We start from the raw sequence: 20,701 nt of genomic DNA on the forward strand, positions 1-20,701 counted from the left end.
TATGGAAAACAGGGTGCCTGGGTGACTATACTAGTAATGAATGCTTCTGGAAATAAACCTCACATTTCTGGTCAGTTGATTTGACAAAGTTGCCAGGCAATTCAGTGGGAGAAAGAATAGTCTTTTCACCAAAATGAAATAACTGGACATTTAATGAATCTGAATCCTTTACCTCACACTATATACAAAAATTAACTCAAAATTGATCATAGAACTAAAGGTAACAGCTAAAACTATAAAGCTCCTAGAAGAAAACATAGGCGGTAGGATCAATTGGCATTGGCAACTTACTGGATATAAATAAAGCAAAAGCTGACTCGGATTTTAAACCTGCTTGGCTGAGAAGACAGGATACCTAAGTGGAATGTGCCTTTCCTCTTCGCTGATTTGGCTCTGACTCTCATTGTAGCAAATCACAGCCACAAGAAGAGCCCTATACTCAGTCCTGAGTCGTCCTAGCAAACAGAACCTGGAGAAGTCCTGGAGGCCTCAACACAGGCACATACAATGAGAACAAATCAATTTGTCTGTATAGCATAATGACAAAGCAGCACGTGAATTAACCTGAAAGCAGAACTTCCCTGGCTTCTTGGTTCAGCAGCTGCCGATGGATGGGCATGAATCACACCAATTCAGCATCCCGCCCTTCTCTGCCAATGCACACAGCTCTCACTCTGTCCTTAGACGTCTCAGCCCACAAGTTAGAAGGCTTAGCATGCCACTGCTCTATAACCAAGGTACACACAGACACATTTTGGGGAAGGATGTTTCTCATATGTTAAAATGCGTGTAAAAGTGCGCAGTAGACAATAGTGTGCTTTACAAGGTAACCTATCATTAAGCTTAAAAGGTAGATGTGTAAGCCATAAACAGCTTTGATGTGACGCTTCCAATACCAAGTTATTCCTCTAGAGGAGCTCTCACACCTTCCTCAAATTACAAGTCACATAAAGGATACAAACACATTTTTAACTTTGGTTTCAGGTTTCAATTTTGTTGATCTTGGAATATACACATTATCTCCAAGTTAACAAGAAAGAGCTTCATCAAGGGAGAGATTTCATGACATCAAAACTGGTCTACCCAATTTATTATACCTTTGGAATGCTTTCCTTTTGAGTCCTTCCATATATTATATATAACACATCTCACTTCAACACATGGCCTACTCAATGTATCTCTTTAATCTTCCCTGAAGTTCAAGTTAATCTTTTTTGGGGGGAGACAGAGTCTCACCCTGTCGCCCTGGCTGGAGTGCAGTGGCACAATCTTGGCTCACTGCAACCTCCACCTCCTGGGTTCAAGTGATTCTCCTGCCTCAGCCTCCCAAGTAGCTGAGATTACAGGTGCCTGCCAGCATGCCTGGCTAATTTTTGTATCCTTAGTAGAGACAGGGTTTTACCATATTGGCCAGGTTGGTCTATAACTCCTGACCTCAGGTGACCTGCCCACATTGGCCTCCCAAAGTGCTGGGATTATAGGCATAAGCCACTGCCCCATCCCATGGCAAATCTTAGAACTCAAAAAGATCTTCAACATTCTGCCGGCCAAATAAGCTATAAATGCTTGCTAAAGTCTATGCCTGTAACCTGGATGTGCCTAAGCTTGGCATGGATTCACAGTCACCTGGGGAGTTTTCTAGGCCCCACTCCAAATTTACTGAATGAAAATTTCTATGAGTGGAGTGTGTATGTACCTCTATTTATTTCTAAAGACATCCTGAAGCAGCTCTGCCTGGAAGAACTCTGTAGAAACTCCTGATTTGCAGTGGACAAATAACCACTCCAATGACAGAAGGCAGGAATGTCAAGAGGATTTGTGAAACGGTTTTTGTAAATTAGATAAGGAAGGAGAATCTATAATCTTGACAACACAAGTATTTCTCCCTGAGTGGCAGAAGAATTATGATACTGAAACCAAAGAGAAGAAAATAGAACCTAGTATGCTACGTGGCTTTGCAGTGGGTAATACCTGCAAAATCTAAAATAATAAAACTACTAAATGGTTTTCAGCTTTACAACCAATCTACAGACAACGGACGAAAGGCTTATAGTTAGATAACAATATACAAATATTGCCACCCTTTACAACATAGAAGTCTGGTACAGCTGCAAGAGCTGAAAGGAAGGTAGGAAGGGAAGATGGCAGGAGGCCTAATATTCTCATTTTACAAAGAGCGAGGTCCAGTGATCTGTTTAAAGTTGATAGTACAAATAAACAGAGATTTAAGTATTTCACACAGAGTCACAAATATAGCCAATAAAAGAACTAGCAGGTCAATAATAAGCTGGGAAGTAGAAAGGTGAAGTAACTTGCTCAAATTCAGCTCACTAGAAAGTTCTGAGGCCAGTGGGCTGAGCAGGGGCCAATCACACTCTAGACTCCACGCACTTCATCAGCGTTTCAGCATGCCCAGCCCTGTGTGAGGAAGTAACTTGCTTAGATGCCTAGTTATTGTTACAGCCAGAAAAAGAAACTCATAGATGCCTAGTTAGTGTTACAGCCAGAAAAAGAAACTCAATCTCTAGTCTTAAACTTACTTTTTAAAGATATCTTTAAAATTTTCAGGAAAAAAAAAACATTAAAAATGTCCCTATTGGTTCATTCTTTGAACACATACCAATACTTTTTTTTTTTTTAGATGGAGTTTCACTCTTTTGCCCAGGCTGGAGTGCAGTGGTGCAATCTCAGCTCACTGCAACCTTCACCTCCCAGGTTCATGCAATTCTCCTATCTCAGCCTCCTGAGTAGCTGAGACTACAGGCACACGCCACCACGCCTGGTTAATTTTTGTATTTTCAGTAGAGATAGGGTTTCACCATATTGGTCAGGCTGGTCTCAAGCTCCTGACCTCAGGTGATGCACCCAACTCAGCCTCCCAAAGGTGTGAGCCACCAGGCCCAGCCAGCACTAACATTTCTTACAAAGAGCTCCTCCACAGCTCCCCTCACCTATGATCAGCATTCTATCTATTCTCCAGTCTATCCCACAATGATGGAGGAAGATACTGCAGTCCACCATCCACTGTCTGCCAAAACCTGAGAGAGGGTCCAGAACCAACACTGAAGATGCAAAGCAAGTCAGTCTGCTCCACCCTTAGTCTATGCTCTAAGCCCACAGTCTACCTGCCAACAGAGATGCCGTGGTTATGTGCAGAGAGCACCCACTGCCTGCTCCAGGGGAGGACATGGCAACAGCACATGAAGGGCAGGTGGAGGGCTGCTCCAAAGGAGACGTGATCTGGTTCATGGACCTTCATGTGAATAGGTAATGCCACTCAGTGACTGCTGCTTTATACTTCATATGATATTTTGAAATACTCAATAGAAATGACAATATCTATCCCAAAAATAATTATCTAAAAATAAGTTATAACCCAAACTCATTAGAACCAGTAAAAATCATTTTCTTTTTTTTAAAAAAGAACAGGGGCTTCCTCTGTTGACAAGGCTGAAGTGCAGTGGTACAATCATGGCTCACTGCAGCCTTCAGTTCCAGGGCTCAAGTGATCATCCTGCCTCAGCATCCTGAGTAGGTGGGACGACAGGCACATGCCACCACATCTAACTTTTTGTTTTGTTTTGTTTTTGGAGACAAGAGTTTTGCTCATTGCCCAGGCTGGAGGAGTGCAATGGCGTAATCTCAGCTCACTGCAACTTCCATCTCCCAGGTTCAAGTGATTCTCCTGCCTCAGCCTCCCAAGTAGCTGGGATTACAGGCAACTGCCACCATACCCAGCTAATATGTATATTTTAGTAGAGACAAGATTTCACCATGTTGGCCAGACTGGTCGTGAACTCCTGACCTCAGGTGATCTGCCCGCCTCGGCCTCCCAAAGTGCTGGGATTACACGCGTGAGGCACCATACCTGGCCACATCTGACTAACTTTTTTTTTTTGGAGACAGAGTTTCACTCTTGTTGCCCAGGCTGGAGTGCAGTGGCGCGATCTTGGCTCACTGCAACCTCTGCCTCCCGGATTCAAATGATTCTCCTGCCTCAGCCTCTGGAGTAGCTGAGACTACAGGCACACACCACCACACCCAGCTAATTCGTGTATGTTTTGCAGAGATGTGGTTTCACCATATTGGCCAGGCTGGTCTTGAACTCCTGACCTCATGATCAGCCTGCCTTGGCCTCCCAAAGTATTGGAATTCCAGGCGTCAGCCACAGCGCCTGGCCTCAAATGACCAATTTTTAAAAACCTTTTATATAGAGAGAGCACCTGTCTCACCATCTTGTTCAGGCTGATCTTGAACTCCTGGGCTCAAGTGATCCTCCCACCTTGACCTCCCAAAGTGCTGAGATTGCAGGTGTAACCCCCTTCATCTAGCCTTCCATTTTTAAAATTCAATTTCATTCATTATCACTTACCCCATTTTCAGTGCGTTTTTCTCCAGGTACATTTATTACATTTCTCTGAGTTCGTTGCTCTTGGGTCTGACGGCCACCTAAAGAAATAAAAGAACCAAATTCACCAAAAGACATATTAGAAAAATGTAATATTCTGCCCTTTCTTCATTTATTCATATATTTATTGAACACAAATGTAAAACAGCAGGCTGAGAAAATCAAGACTTAGTACAGCTGAAAACACGGTCTTACCATTAATCTTCTTTATGAAAGTTGTTTAGGCTGGGCATGGTGGCTCACACCTCTAAGATCACCACTTTGGGAGGCTGAGGCAGGTAGAGCATGAGGCAGGAGTTCGAGACCAGCCTGGCCAACGTGGTGAAACCCCGTCTCTACTAAAAAGCAGCTGGGCATGGTAGCAGGCACCTGCAACCCCAGCTACTCAGGAGTCTGCGGCAGGAGAATCACCTGAACTCAGGAGGCAGAGGTTGCAGTGAGCTGAGATCATGCCACTGCACTCCTGCCTGGGCGAATCGAGACTCTGTCTCAAAGAATAAAAAAAAACCAAAAAAGCATTTTTTTGTTTTATTCCATTCATATTACACTTAAAAACTGAAGAAAAATCCTATTACAGAAGTACTGATTCACTTTAAACTATGAGTTACTTCTCCAAGATGGTGATATTGCTGCCCACAAGGGACACAAAGTGATTCTTATGGGGTAAAAACAATTACTCTCTATGTATAAAGCAAAACGTATAGTATATAAATGATATATAGGCTGTTTGATGGAGGCAGAATGGGGGACGAGTAAAAACGTAACTTCCGAAAAGGCTCCTTAAGGGGAGCAATAGTAAAAAAAGAGATTATAAAACCTATAGCACCTATCAGTTTACAGGGTATATTAATCTCTTAGTTATTCTTCGTATTTTAAAGGAATAAGGTATTCAGATTAATTTAACATTCAATTGCTACCTCTTCCAAACACCAAACTATCAAGAAATTAAAATATTATGAAAACACAACATTACCATTATACCAAATGCCACTTAATCTTTGATGGTAAAAAAGAAACCTGATGATCTTGCATTTCAGTCAGAAAGTAAGAATAGACACTTAATGAGCACTTCCCACACACCAAGCTCCCTCTAACCACTTCACAAGTACATACGTGACCCTCACCACACCTGTATGAGGCTCTGTACACCCTGCAGACAAGGAAGTGAAGTCACCTGCCATGGTACCATCCTAAGTAAACAGCAAGTCCAAGACTGAAGCCAGATGGCCTCGCCCTAACTCCATCACGTCACCGTCCAGGTTTCAGTCTGCGCTCTGGCTGTAAGCTGCTTGTGCGATCTTCATCTAGTTACCTGATCATTCTAAGCTTCTATTTCCCGAAGTGTAGGATGGGGTTGAGAGGTCCTCTACATTGTCCTCCAGCTTCCCACCCTTTTAGTTGAGGAATGTCTTTTACTTCTTATTTCTTACAGTTCTACACACAATAAACTCAAGCGCAATCCCCTTTAAACAATACCAGTTTGTGGTAACTGCCGTGCCCTCAGCAGAAAATTTGAGTCTTGGGCTCTAAACTCTGGCTCCTTAGAATATAAATAAGCTGGGGCAAGGCATAGTGGCTCATGCCTGTAATGCTGGCACTTTCAGAGGCCAAGGTGGGCAAATCACTTGAGCTCAGGAGTTCAAGACCAGCCTGGGTGACATGGCAAAGCCCTGTCTCTACCAAAAACCAAAACAATACCAATGACAAAATCAGCTAGGTGTGATACACGCCTATAGTCCCAGCTACTTGGGAGGCCGAGGTGGGAGGATCACTTGAGCCTGGGAGCTGGAGACTACAGTAAGCGGTGATTGTGCCACTGCCCTCCAGCCCAGGTGAAAGAGAGAGACCCTGTCTCAAAAAAATATATATTAATAAGCTGAATGGAGAAGTTTAGTGAGCAAAAGCAAAACAAAACATGAGACAGCACCCACTGAGCTACTCTCTATGCCACCCTTTTAGGCAGAGGTAAAGGGGCAGAGGGTAGAGCGTTGCAGGTGGGAAAGATGGGATTCGGAGTCGGGGCATGAAAGGGAGAGTGAATGTGCCGCTCCTGGGCTCAGGAAATCCTCTCGCCTCAGCCTCCCAAAGTGCTGGGATTACAGGAGTGAGCCATAGTACCCTGCCCATTTCCAAACTTGGTAAAGTAGGAAAAAAATAACCCCTCTCCCCAGGACATTAAGGATTACGTACACATTAATAAGTAAAAGGAAAGACGTTTTACTTAAGTATAGCTAGGTGTGGGAGGGTATAGGTATACGGAGAACTCAGCTAGAGAGTTAAAATAAATCCTGAGCACTAAAGCAGCATTTTAACTGTCAGTCAGTCTAATCCTCCACTTCAGGGGGATGTTCTCAGAGAGGAAGGACCCTTGTCTAAAGCAAAAGTAGATGAAGAGTTGAGCCTGGAGCCTTGGTGTCCTGGCTCCAGATGTAATGGTGTTTTCTAAAAGACAGCCTGATAACAATATTTATAGCTACAGAAAGATGGTTTTAAAATAGACAGTAGCTCATCCAAGGGCAAATTTTCCTTTACTATAAAATACAAATAAAGGGAGATAACTTGCAATACAGAAATACTATTTTTACAAAGGACTGTCCTTTTATTTGATTTCATTTTTTTAAATATCAGAAGTAATCCATAATCACTGTTAAATAACAAGGTCTTTTAATTGTACAGTGCATATGTGTTCAAAAAATTTTTCCTTATTTTGTTTAAATTTTAATTCAAAATACATAGTATATTCCCATGGTTCAAAAATCAAAAGGAACAAAAAAGTATACAATTAACAACCCTCCCTCTCCTCCATTCTACAGCCACTCTTCCCTTCCCCGCAGGCCAGCAACACCCCCAGTTTCTTAGGCATCTTTCAGAATTGCTTTATACATCTACACACACGAGCAGACACATATGCACGGGGCTCTTTGGTCATCTTTCCACAAAAGGCAGCTCAGTGTGCACTTTCTTTTGCACCATGCTTAATTCATTTAGCATGTTCAGGAGATGGTCTGGTAAGGGCACAGAGGTTCTTCATGGTTTATGGCTGCAGAGCATTCTGCTGTATGGATGGACCCTAATTTATTTAGCTCAACTCTCCTGGTGTGCATTTAGGTTGTTTCTACCAGCAATGCTCAGTGAATAATCCTGTGCACGTATCATTTTGTGTGTCAGGGCACAGCTTTGGGACAAATTCTCAGAAATGAAACTGCTGGGTTAAAGGTTTTATGTTTTCTAAGTTTAACAGCTACTGCCAAATCTCTCTCTAGAAGATGCCAACTGCCTCCCATAGCAATGAAGACTGCCTGTTTCTCAGCATCTTTGTCAACACTGTGCTATTAACTGTTCTAATCTTTGCCAATGTGACAGGTAAAATACTACTTCAAGACAGTTTTCTCTGCATGTCTTTTACTAGAAGTAAGGTTTCATATACCCTCGGGCCATGTATATTTTCTTTTCTGTGAACTGTGTTTGCATGTTCTTCCTATTATTCTACTAAGTTTTTTCTTCTCAAATTTTAGGAACTCTTTACATGTAAAGGGAATTAGCCCTCTGCAATGTGAGCTATAAATGCTATTTACCAGTTTATAATTTATCTTTTGACTTTTTTAGATGGTTATTGCCATGCAGTTATTTCTGCTTTTGTTTTATTTGTGTTGCCCAGGCTAGAATGCAGTGGCGTGATCTTGGCTCACTTCAACCTCCGCCCCCCGGGTTCAAGCGATTCTTCTGCCTCAGCCTCCTGAGTAGCTGGGATTATAGGTGAGCACCACTACATCGGCTAATTTTTAGTAGAGATGTTGGCCAGGCTGGTCACCAATTCCTGACCTCAAGTGGTCGGTCCGGCTCGGTGGGTACTGGGATAATAGGCGTGAGTCACCACGCCCAGCCTACTGTTATTTTTTGAGACAGGGTCTCTCTCTGCCTCTGTCTGCCCTGGCTGGATGGAGTACAGTGGCATGATCATGGCTCACTACAGCCTTCGCCTCCTGGGCTCAACTGTCCTCCCACCTCAGCCTCCCAAGTAGCTGGGACTACAGACACACACGACCACAACCAGCTAATATTTGTATTTTCTGTAGAGACAGGGTTTTGCCATTGCTTCCCAGGATGGTATTGAACTACTGGGCTCAAGTAATATACTTGCCTCAGCCTTTCAAAGTGCTGAAATTACAGTCCTGAGTGACTGTGCCCAGCCATTGTTTTAAATAATTCATTTATCAGTCTTGTCTTTTATGGTTTAGTGTCACACACTTCCAAAGGCCTTGCAAAATAAGATCTCCCAGAGCTTTTTTCTAATCCTTTCATGGTTTTATATATTTTTAAAATCTAGATGATTGACCAAAAACAATCCCTTTAAACACCAAGTCCCTCTTTATGTCTAGGTACACTGTTTACTTTTTTTTTTTTTTGAGACACAATCTTACTCTTTCGCCAGGCTGGAGTACAGTGGCACGATCTCAGCTCACTGCAACCTCCGTCTCCCAGATTCAAGCAATTCCCCTGCCTCAGCCTCCTGGGTAAGGTAGGACTACAGGTGCACACCACCACACCCGGCTAATTTTTTTGTATTTTAGTAGAGATGGCATTTCACCATGGCCAGGATGGTCTCAATCTTCTGACTTCATGATCGGCCTGTCTCAGCCCCCCAAAGTGCTGGGATTACAGGCATGAGCCACTGTGCCTGGCCTAAGTACGCTGTTTAATTAACTTAGAGTCCTGAGAAGGAAGGAAGGGTTGGTGCCTAAAAAGTGTGATGTAATTGGCTGGGCACAGTGGCTCAAACCTGTAATCCCAGCACTTTGGGAGGCCGAGGCAGGCAGATCACTTGAGGCAAGGAGTTCAAGACCAGCCTGGCCAACATGGTGAAACCCCATCTCTATTAAAAATACAAAAATTAGACGGGCGTGGTGGCAGGCACCTGTAATTCCAGCTACTTGAGAGGCTGAGGCAGAAGAATCCCTTGAACACAGAAGGCAGAGGGTGCAGTGAGCCAAGACTGCACCACTGCACTCCAGCCTGGGTGACAGAATGAAACTCCATCTCAAAAAAAAAAAAAGAGAGAGTGACATAATGGTAAACAACACTAACAGAAGCCAAAGAAACATGAGATATCAACTTTCCCTCTAGCCACCTGCAAATGCAGGGGTCGGGGCGGGGGTGTGAATAATGTAATATTTATTCCTAAATTAAATTAACTTTTCTAGCAAAAATTAACAAATGAGGAAGAAAGCATTTATCTACCTTGTTCACTGCTCTCAGCTGGGGAGTCCTCGTGTCGAAGGAAAAATTTCACTTCTTCCCTCCGTGGCCCCCATTTCTGAAGATGTTCATACATCATATGATCAAAGGGTATGGGACGTTCTAGGAAAAAGACCACATCTTTTTTACTCCAGAATTAAAATGGCTCCGATCAAAAGTAAATTTTTAAAAAAATTTAAATGAATGTATACATGCACACATATATGTCTACATGTTAGAATTCAAAGATATTACAAGCACTGAATTTCAACATTAATGAGTAAAAGCAAGAATATGAATAGGAAATAATTGAGGCAACAGATAAACACAAAAAGTATCCATGAAGGCAATCTTGCAACATTAAACAGGGAACACTGAAACATGCCCTTTACAGAACTCATTTATCACAAAACATTGTGTCTCCCATTCATTTTTCTGTTTGTTTTGAGACGGGGTTTCGCTCTTGTTGCCCAGGCTACAGTGCAATGGCACGATTTTGGCTCACTGCAACCTCTGCCTCCCGGGTTCAAGCGATTCTCCTGCCTCAGCCTCCCAAGTAGCTGGGATTATAGGCAGGCGCCACCACGCCCAGCTAATCTTTTGTATTTAGTAAAGACGGAGTTCTACCATGTTAGGCTGGTCTTGAACTCCTGACCTCATGATCTGCCTGCCAAAGTGCTGGGATTACAGGCATGAGCCACACTGCCCAGCCCTTACTGATCTTAATTTATCCTCTAAACTTTATTTTCTGTTTTACATGTGTATATTATCATTTAAAAATAATTGTTTTATTCTGGAATAATTTTAGATTTACAGAAAAGTTACCAACAAAGTACAAAGTTCCTGTATATCCTTCATCCACTTTCCCCTAATGCAAACATCTTACCTAGCTATGGCATACTGTATATACTTCATCCTTGAACACAGGTCTGAACTGAATAGGTCCACTCACATATGAATTTTCTTCCACCTCTACCACCTGAGACAGCAAGACTGACCTTCTTCCTCCTCCCTCAGCCTACTCAACATAAAGATGAGCAGTGGTTCACGCCTATAATCCCAACACTTTGGGAAGCCTAGGTGGGTGGATCACTTGAGGCCAGGAGTTTGAGACCAGCCTGGCCAACATGGAAAACCCATTTCTACTAACAATACAAAAAAATTAGCTGGGCATGGTGGTGCGCACCTGTAATCCCAACTACTTGGGAGGCTGAGGCAGAAGAATCACTTGAACCCAGGAGGCAGAGGTTGCATTGAGCTGAGATTGTGCCACTGCACTCTAGTCTGGGTGGCAAAGCACAACTCTGTATTACAAAAAATCAAAACGAAACAAAAAACCATGAAGGATGAAGACCTTTATAATGAGCCACTTCCACTTAATAAATTGTAAATATATTTTCATTTCCTTGTGACTTAATAACATTTTTTCTCTAGCTTATTTTATTGTAATAATACCGTATGTAATACATATAACATACAAAATGTGTTAATTGGCTATGTTATCAGTAAAGCTTCTGGTCAACAAAAGGCTACAAGTAGTTAGGTTTTGGAAGAATCAAAAGTTATACTCGTTTTTCAACTGTGCAGGGGGTCAGTGCCCCCAATCTCCACGTTGTTCAAGGTTCAACTGTACTTAATAAATAAACCTTGTTAATAGTGCTGCTTAAATCTTCCCTAATCTTGACTGTTTGATCTCCTAATGTCTAATAGATATATGCCTGCAACTCTCCCATTTTGATTTTAGATTTGCCAAATTCATCCTCATAATTAAAAAATTGTGACTTTATATTTTTCAGTTTACATTGTTGAATGTACATCTACTTATGAATGTTTAAGCTTCCCGATATATCACTGCTTTTATTATGTCCATCTTTATCCTAACAGTTTAACCTTAAATTTTATTTTGCCTGATATTAATGTTGCCAGAAAAGCTTTCTTTTCACCTTTCCCTTCATGTCAACATTTCTGATAGGATTTCTGATTATGCTTGTATGTCTCTTCTACGCAGCACAGAACTGGATTTTATTTTTTACCCAGTCTCTACCTCTATCTTAATAAGTAAATTTAATCTATTACAGTTAACATAGTTATGGATTTTTTAAATTGCATTTTAGGTTTTGGGGTACATGTGCAGAACATGCAATATAGTTGCATAGGTACACACATGGCAGTGTGTTCTGCTGCCTTCCTCCACTTCACCCACATTTGGCATTTCTCCCCATGCTATACCTCCCCAGCTCCCCCCTCCCCTCTATCCCTCCCCTATTCCCCCCAATAGACTCCCTTCCCTGTGTCCATGTGTTCTCATTGTTCATCACCCGCCTATGAGTGAGAATATGCAGTATTTCATTTTCTGTTCTTCTGTCAGTTTGCTGAGAATGAGGTTCTCCAGATTCATCCATGTCCCTACAAAGGACAGGAACTCATCATTTTTGATTGCTGCATAATATTCCATGGTGTATATGTGTCACATTTTCCCACTCCAGTCTAACATCGATGGGCATTTGGGTTGGTTCCAGGTCTTTGCTATTGTAAACAGTGCTGCAATGAACATTCGTGTACATGTGTCCTTATAGTAGAACGATTTAGAGTCCTTTGGATATATACCCAGTCATGGGATTGCTGGGTCAAATGGAATTTCTATTTCTAAGGCCTTGAGGAATCGCCACACTGTCTTCCACAATGGTTGAACTAATTTACACTCCCACCAACAGTGTAAAAGTGTTCCTTTTTCTCCACATCCTCTCCAGCATCTGTTGTCTCCAGATTTTTTAATGATCACCATTCTAACTGGCGTGAGATGGTATCTCAATGTGGTTTTGATTTGCATCTCTCTGATGACCAGTGATGATGAGCATTTTTTCATATGTTTGTTGGCCTCATGTATGTCTTCTTTTGTAAAGTGTCTGTTCATATCCTTTGCCCATTTTTGAATGGACTTCTTTTTTCCCTGTAAATCTGTTTGAGTTCTTTGTAAATTCTGGATATCAGCCCTTTGTCAGATGGGTAAACTGCAAAAACTTTTTCCCATTCTGTTGGTTGCCGATTCACTCTAGTGACTGTTTCTTTTGCTGTGCAGAAGCTGTGGAGTTTGATGAGGTCCCATTTGTCTATTTTGGCTTTTGCTGCCAATGCTTTTGGTGTTTTGTTCATGAAGTCCTTGCCTATTCCTATGTCCTGAATGGTTTTGCCTAGATTTTCTTCTAGGGTTTTTATGGTGCCAGGTCTTATGTTTAAGTCTTTAATCCATCTGGAGTTAATTTTAGCGTAAGGTGTCAGGAAGGGGTCCAGTTTCTGCTTTCTGCACACGGCTAGCCAGTTTTCCCAACACCATTTATTAAACAGGGAATCCTTTCCCCATTGCTTGTTTTTGTCAGGTTTATCAAAGACTGTATGGTTATAGATATGTTGTGTTGATTCCGATGCCTGTGTTCTGTTCGATTGGTCTATTTCTCTGTTTTGGTACCAGTACCATGCTGTTTTGTTTACTTAGCCTTGTAATATAGTTTGAAGTCCGGTAGTGTGATGCCTCCCGCTGTGTTCTTTTTGCTTAGAATTGACTTGGCTATGCAGGCTCTCTTTTGGTTCCATATGAAGTTCATGGTGGTTTTTTCCAGTTCTGTGAAGAAAGTTAATGGTAGCCTGATGGGGATAGCATTGATTCTGTAAATTACTCTGGGCAGTACAGCCATTTTCATGATATTGATTCTTCCTAACCATGAACATGGAATGTTTCTCCATCTGTTTGTGTCCTCTCTTATTTCGTTGAGCAGTGGTTTTGTAGTTTTCCTTGAAGAGGTCCCTTACATTCCTTGTAAGTTGTATTCCTAGGAATTTTATTCTTTTTGTAGCAATTGTGAATGGCAGTTTGTCCTTGATTTGGCTTTCTTTAAGTCTGTTATTGGTGTATAGGAATGCTTGTGATTTTTGCACATTGATTTTATATCCTAAGACTTTGCTGAAGTTGCTTATCAGTTTCAGGAGTTTTTGGGCTGAGACGATGGGGTCCTCTAGGTATACTATCATGTCGTCTGCAAATAGTGACAATTTGGCTTCCTCCTTTCCTATTTGAATACACTTTATTTCTTCTTCTTCCCTGATTGCTCTGGCTAGAACTTCCAGTACTATATTGAATAGGAGTGGTGAAAGAGGGCATCCTTGTCTAGTGCCGGATTTCAAAGGGAATGCTTCCAGTTTTTGCCCATTCAGTATATTAGCTGTTGGTTTGTCATAAATAGCTTTTATTACTTTGAGATACGTTCCGTCAATACCGAGGTTATTGAGGGTTTTTAGCACAAAGGGCTGTTGAATTTTGCCAAATGCCTTCTCTGCGTCAATTGAGATAATCATGTGGTTTTTGTTTTTGGTTCTGTTTATGTGGTGAATTACGTTTATAGACTTGCATGTGTTGAACAGCCTTGCATCCCCAGGATGAATCCTACTTGATCATGATGGATAAGTTTTTTGATGTGCTGTTGCAATCGGTTTGTATTTTATTGAAGATTTTTGCATCTATGTTCATCATGGATATTGGCCTGAAGTTTTCTTTTCTTGTTGAGTCTCTCTCTGCTGGGTTTTGGTATCAGGATGATGTTGGTCTCATAAAATAATTTGGGAAGGATTCCTTCTTTTTGGATTATCTGGAATAGTTTCAGAAGGAATGGTACCACCTCCTCTTTGTGTGTCTGGTAGAATTCGGCTGTGAACCCATCTGGACCTGGACTTTTTTTTGTGTGGTAGGCTCTTAATTGCTGCCTCGACTTCAGACCTTGTTATTGGTCTATTCATAGTTTTGGCTTCCTCCTGGTTTAGGCTTGGGAGGACACAGGTGTCCAGGAATTTATCTATTTCTTCCAGGTTTACTAGTTTATGTGCATAGAGTTGTTTGTAATATTCTCTGATGATGGTTTGAATTTCTGTGGAATCTGTGATTTCCCCTTTATCGTTTTTTATTGCATCTATTTGGTTGTTCTCTCTTTTCTTTTTTATCAGTCTGGCTAGTGGTCTATTTTGTTGATCTTTTCAAAAAACCAGTTCTTGGATTTATTGATTTTTTGAAAGGTTTTTCATGTCTCAATCTCCTTCAGCTCAGCTCTGATCTTAGTTATTTCTTGTCTTCTGCTAGGTTTTGAGTTTTTTTGATCTTGCTCCTGCAGCTCTTTCAATTTTGATGATAGAGTGTCAATTTTGGATCTCTTCACTCTTCTTATATGGGCACTTATTGCTATATATTTTCCTCTAGAGACTGCTTTAAATGTGTCCCAGAGATTCTGGTATGTTGTGTCTTCATTCTCATTGGTTTCGAAGAACTTCATTTCTGCTTTCATTTCATTGTTTATCCAGTCAACATTCAAGAGCCAGTTGTTCAGTTTCCATGAAGCTGTGCGGTTCTGGGTTGGTTTCTGAATTCTGAGTTCTAGCTTGATTGCACTATCGTCTGAGACTGTTTGTTATTATGTCAGTTGTTTTGCATTTGCTGAGGAGTGCTTTACTTCCAATTATGTGGTCAATTTTAGAGTAGGTGCGATGTGGTGCTGAGAAGAATGTATATGCTGTGGATTTGGGGTGGAGAGTTCTGTAAATGTCTATCAGGTTTGCTTGTTTCAGGTCTGAGTTCAAGTCCTGGATATCCTTGCTAATCTTCTGTCTGGTTGATCTGTCTAATATTGACAGTGGAGTGTTAGTCTCCCACTATTATCGTGTGGGATTCTAGGTCTTTTTGTAAGTCGTTAAGAACTTGCCTTATATGTCTGGGTGCTACTGTATTGAGTCCACATATATTTAGAATCATTAGCTCTTCTTGTTCTATCGATCCTTTTACCATTATGTAATGACCTTCTTTGTCTCTTTTGATCTTTGTTGCTTTAAAGTCTATTTTATCAGAGACGAGAATTGCAACTCCTGCTTTTTTTTGCTCTCCATTTGCTTGGTAAATCTTCCTTCATCCCTTTATTTTGAGCCTTTGTGTATCCTTGCCTGTGAGATGGGTTTCCTGGATACGGCATACCGATGGGTTTTGATTTTTTATCCAATTTGCCAGTCTGTGTCTTTTGATTGGTGCATTTAGCCCATTTACATTTAGGGTTAATATTGTTATGTGTAAATCTGCTACTGCCATTTTGATGCTAGCTGGCTGTTTTGCCCATTAGTTGATGCAGATTCTTCATTCTGTTGATGCTCTTTAGCATTTGTATGTTTTTGGAATGGCTGGTACTGGTTGTTCCTTTCTATGTGTAGTGCCTCTTTCAGGAGCTCTTGTAAAGCAGGCCTGGTGGTGACAATATCTCTGAGTACTTGCTTGTTTGCAAAGGATTTTATTTTTCCTTCACTTCTGAAGCTCAGTTTGGCTGGATATGAAATTCTGGGTTGAAAGTTCTTTTCTTTAAGGATGTTGAATATTGACCCCCACTCTCTTCTGGCTTGTAGAGTTTCTGCTGAGAGATCTACTGTGAGTCTGATGGGCTTCCCTTTGTGGGTGACCCGATCTTTCTCTCTGGCTGCCCTTAGTATTTTCTCCTTCATTTCAACCCTGGTGAATCTGATGATTATGTGCCTTGGGGTTGCTCTTCTTGCGGAGTATCTTTTGAGGTATTCTCTGTATTTCCTGGACTTGAATATTGGCCTGCCTTGCTAGGTTGGGGAAATTTTCCTGAATAATATCCTGAAGAGTATTTTCCAGCTTGGATTAATTCTCTTCGTCACATTCTGGTACACCTATCAAATGTAGGTTAGGTCTCTTCACATAGTCCCACATTTCTTGGAGACTTTGTTCATTCCTCTTTGTGCTTTTTTCTCTAATCTTGGTTTCTCGTCTTATTTCATTGAGTTGATCTTCGACTTCTGATATTCTTTCTTCTGCTTGGTCAATTCAGCTGTTGAAACTTGTGCAAGCTTCGCGAAGTTCTCATGTTGTGTTTCCTCAGCTCCTTCAATTCATTCATATTCCTCTCTAAGTTGTCCATTCTTGTTATCATTTCCTCAAATCTTTTTTCAAGGTTCTTAGTTTCTTTGCATTGATCTAGAACATGTTCTTTTGGCTCATGGAAGTTTCTCATTACTCATCTTCTGAAGTCTGATTCTGTCATTTCATCACACTCATTCTCCGTCCAGCTTTGTTCCCTTGCTGGTGAGGAGTTTTGATCCTTTGTAGGAGGCGAGGTGTTTTGGTTTCAGGTGTTTTCCTCCTTTTTGCACTGGTTTCTTCCCATCTTTGTGGGGTTTATCCACCTGTCGTCTGAATAGTTGTTGACTTTTCGATTGGGTCTCTGAGTGGGCGCCCAGATTGTTGATGAAGAAGTATTTCTGTTACTTAGTTTTCCTTCTAACAGTCTAGCCCCTCTGCTGTAGGACTGCTGAGGTCCACTGCAAGCCCTGCTTATCTGGGGTACACCTGTAGCAGCTGTGGAACAGTGAGGGGTGCTACCAGTTTCTTCTTCTGCTTTGTCCCAGAATGATGCCCACCTAATGTCAGTCTGATCAGTCCTTTGTGAGGTGACTCTTTGGATATATGGGGGTCAGGGAGCTGCTTGAGGAGAGTCTGTACTTTATAGGAGCTCAAGTGCTGAGCTGTGAGCTCCGCTGATCATTCAGGGCTGTTAGGCCAGTACGTTTAAGTCTGCTGCAGCAGAACTCATGAAACCCCTTTTTTTCCTCAGATGCTCTGTCTCAGGGAGTTAGGGCTTTATTTATGAGTATCTGTTGCACCTTCCTGCCCAGCTAGGAGGCAGTCTAGTCACTATTTGCCTGCTGAGGCTCTGCCCTGCTGCTGTGGGCTCCGCCCTGTTGCCATCGGCTCGCACTACTGTCACGGGCTCCGCCCTGCTGCCACTGGCTCCGCCCTGTTGGCAGAGTCTCTCTGTTATGGCGGGTTGCCTCGGCAACAGCAGGCTGCGTCAGCAATGGGAGTGTACCTTGGTAGGAGCGGTATGCCTCAGTAATGGCGGATGCCCCTCCCCCACCGAGCTGCACCGTCCTGGGTTCAGCTGTGCCCGCAGTGAAACTCTCAACCCCGAGCATTTCAAATCGCCGTTTTGTTTGTCCCTGTGGGGGTGGGACCCGCCGAGCCTGATTGCCTGGCTCCCTGCCTCAGAGCCCTCTTTTTTTTTTTTTTTTAAAGTTGAACGGTTGACTCTCTCCCAGGTGTTTCAGTCGGCTGCTGATAGGGCACCAGGATCTGTGTGATTTCCCGTGCAGTGACCCACTGCGCCAGCTCAAACGTCTCTTCCCGGGAATCTCCTGGTCTGGCTCACTGTCCAAGACCCGTTTAATCAGATGGATATGCTAATCTGCCCTCCCAAATCTCAGATTGCCAGTTTAACAGGGCACCCAGACCAGTGCGTTCTGTGCAGAGTGCCACTGCGCTGCGGTACCGGCCGAAACGGCCGCGCGAACCAAAACAGCTGCCCTGGTGTCCCGTGTCGCTCCTACACCTGGGAATTTCCCCGTTCTGTGGGCAACGAAGATCCGTCTGGAAATGTGGATTGAACTCACCCTCTGCATCTTCACGGAGAGCTGCAATCCTGATTTGCTCCTACCACGCCATCTTGGCAGTCCCCCCTGTCAACTTCCTGGGTTTTTTAAGAAAGCAGTGATAAACCCTGTCCTGCCTGACTCCAGGGTTTCTGAGGGACTCACTCTTTTTTTTTTTTTTTGAGACAAAGTCTCGATCTGTCACCCAGGCTGGAGTGCAGTGGCTCGATCTTGGCTTACTGCAACCTCTGTCTCCCGGGTTCAAGTGATTCTTCTGCCTCAACCTCCCAGGTAGCTGGGACTCCAGGCACTCAACAACATGCCCAGCTAATTTTTGTATTTTTAGTAGAGAAAGAGTTTCACTGTGTAGGCCAGGCTAGTCAGGAGATCACGAACTCCTGACCTCGTGATCCACCCACCTTAGCCTCCCAAAGTGCTGGGATTACAGGTGTGAGCCACTGCGCCCAGCCTAATATTCATTTTTTTTTTCTTAAGACAGAGTTTCACCATATTGCTCAGGCTGGTCTCAAACTCCTGACCTCAGGTGATCCACCCACCTCAGCATCCCAAAGTGCTGGGATTACAGGCATGAGCCACTGTGCCCGGCTCCCTAATATTCATTCCTACCAGAAGCAACCCCAGTATCAAGTGGTAAAGCCTAGTCTTGGGTTAATTCGGGTGGAACACACCTTTAGTCCTGCAGTTCCACAGGAAACCAACTCTTGGCCTTGTGGTCTATGTCTAGTGGAGGCCAGCAGGACCACAGCTTTGGTCCTGCCACTGTCTTGCACTTTTGCTCCACAGCAGGTCCACAGGGAGGCTAATCTTCATTGCCACCTATTTATTTTTTTAATGTGAGAATTTTTTTTAGTTTTTATATATTTTCTGTATAGTTTTCTCTTTTTGAGATGGAGTCTCATTCTGTCACCAGGTTGGAGTATAATGGCAGGATCTCAGCTCACTGCAACCTCTGGCTCCCTGGTTCAAGGGATTCTCCTGCCTTAGCCTCCCGAGTAGCTGGGACTGCAGGTGTGCACCACTATACCCTACTAATTATTGTATTTTTTTTAGTAGAGAAGGGGTTTCACCATGTTGGCCAAGATGATCTCGATCTTGTGACCTCGTGGTCCACCTGTCTTGGCCTCCCAAAGTGCTGGGATTATAGGCATGAGCCACCATGCCTGGCCTGCTCTATAGTTTTTTTTATTAATTTGAAGTAGAAGGGGTGCTTCAAAGCACAAACCTAATGCCCCAATTTGGTTGGTCTTAATTCTTGAGGCTGGTTTGAATCTTGTACATTCATTATCCTTAACTTTTTAGTTTATTTTGGTTATTTAGGCAAGAAAGATTCTCATGATTCCCGTCAATTCACACACAGACTTGAACCTTCAAATGGTTATCAAGCTACTTTATTCCATTAATCTTTTTTTTTTTTTTTTTATTAGACAGAGTCTTGCTCTGTTGCCCAAGCTGGAGTACAATGGCATAATCAATCTCAGCTGTCTGCAACCTTCACCTCCCGGGCTCAAGCGATCCTCCCACCTCAGCCTCCTGAGTAGCTGGGACCACAGGCACACACCACCACACTCAGCTAATTTTTTGAATTTTTTTTGTAGAGACAGAGTTCACCACGTTGGCCAGGCTGGTCTTGAAATCCTGATCTCAAGAGATCCACCCATCTGGGTTGCCCAAAGTGCTGGGATTACAGGCACAAACCACCACATCCAGCCTTAACAAATCTTTTACATAATCAAGATGTTTGTATCACTCTGGGTGTGGTGGCTCATGCCTGTAATCCCAGCACTTTGGGGGACTGAGGCAGGTGGATCGCCTGAGGTTAGGAGTTCAAGACCAACCTGGACAATGTGTTGAAACCCCATCTCTACTAAAAATACAAAAATTAGCCAGGCATGGTGGCACATGTTTATAGTCCCACCTACTTAGGAGGCTGAGGCAGGAGTATCGCTTGAACCTGGGAGATGGAGGTTGCAAAGAGTTGAGATGGCAGTACTGCACTCCAGCCTGGGTGGACAGAGTGAGACTCTATCTAAAAAAAAAAAAAAAAAAAAAGTTTATATCAGCTCACATGCTCTATTGAGAAGCACTGAAAAGCTGGTAAATTTTTAAAAAACCCTAGGGTTGGGTGTGGTGGCTCATGTCTGAATGCTGGCACTTTAGGAATCAGGAGGATCACTGGAGCCCAGGAGTTCAAGACCAGTCTGGGAAACACAGTGAGACTTAATAGTTACTTTTTTTTTTTTTTAATTAGCCGGGTGTGGTGGCACACACCTGTAGTCACAGCTACTAGAGAGGAGAGGCTGTGGCAGGAGGATGGTTGAACCCAGGAGGTTGAGGCTGCAGCGAGCCATGATTGCACACTACACTCCGGCCTGGGTGACAGAGCATGAGCCTGTTTCAAAAAAAGAAAAATGAAAAAAAAAAAAAAAAAAAAAAAGATAAAAATATGCTAGAATAATCTGGGAGATAGATTGGTAAACAGATTTCAGCCAATTCTGTTTTTAGTCTTATCGTCTTCAAAATACTAACACTTGCAATTTCTTTCTTTCTTTTTTTTTTTTTTTTTTTTTG

The 20,701-nt window shown here is 42.6% G+C and overlaps 1 protein-coding gene across 11 annotated transcripts in view; it reads right to left on the reverse strand.

Annotated features, from left to right (window-relative positions):
* PPP1R13B (protein phosphatase 1 regulatory subunit 13B) overlaps nt 1-20,701 on the reverse strand; it is a 121,032-nt gene that overhangs the window by 41,704 nt on the left and 58,627 nt on the right. For all 11 annotated transcript variants that reach the window (XM_035261637.3, XM_035261635.3, XM_035261634.3 and 8 more), the window contains exons 3-4: nt 9,647-9,766; nt 4,373-4,449 (exon numbers count right to left, since the gene is read on the reverse strand). In XM_035261637.3, the coding sequence (XP_035117528.2) occupies nt 4,373-4,449; nt 9,647-9,766 (197 nt within the window). The remainder of the gene's footprint in view (nt 1-4,372; nt 4,450-9,646; nt 9,767-20,701) is intronic.

Source organism: Callithrix jacchus, chromosome 8, assembly GCF_049354715.1.
Source record: "Callithrix jacchus isolate 240 chromosome 8, calJac240_pri, whole genome shotgun sequence".
Lineage (NCBI taxonomy): Eukaryota > Metazoa > Chordata > Mammalia > Primates > Cebidae > Callithrix > Callithrix jacchus.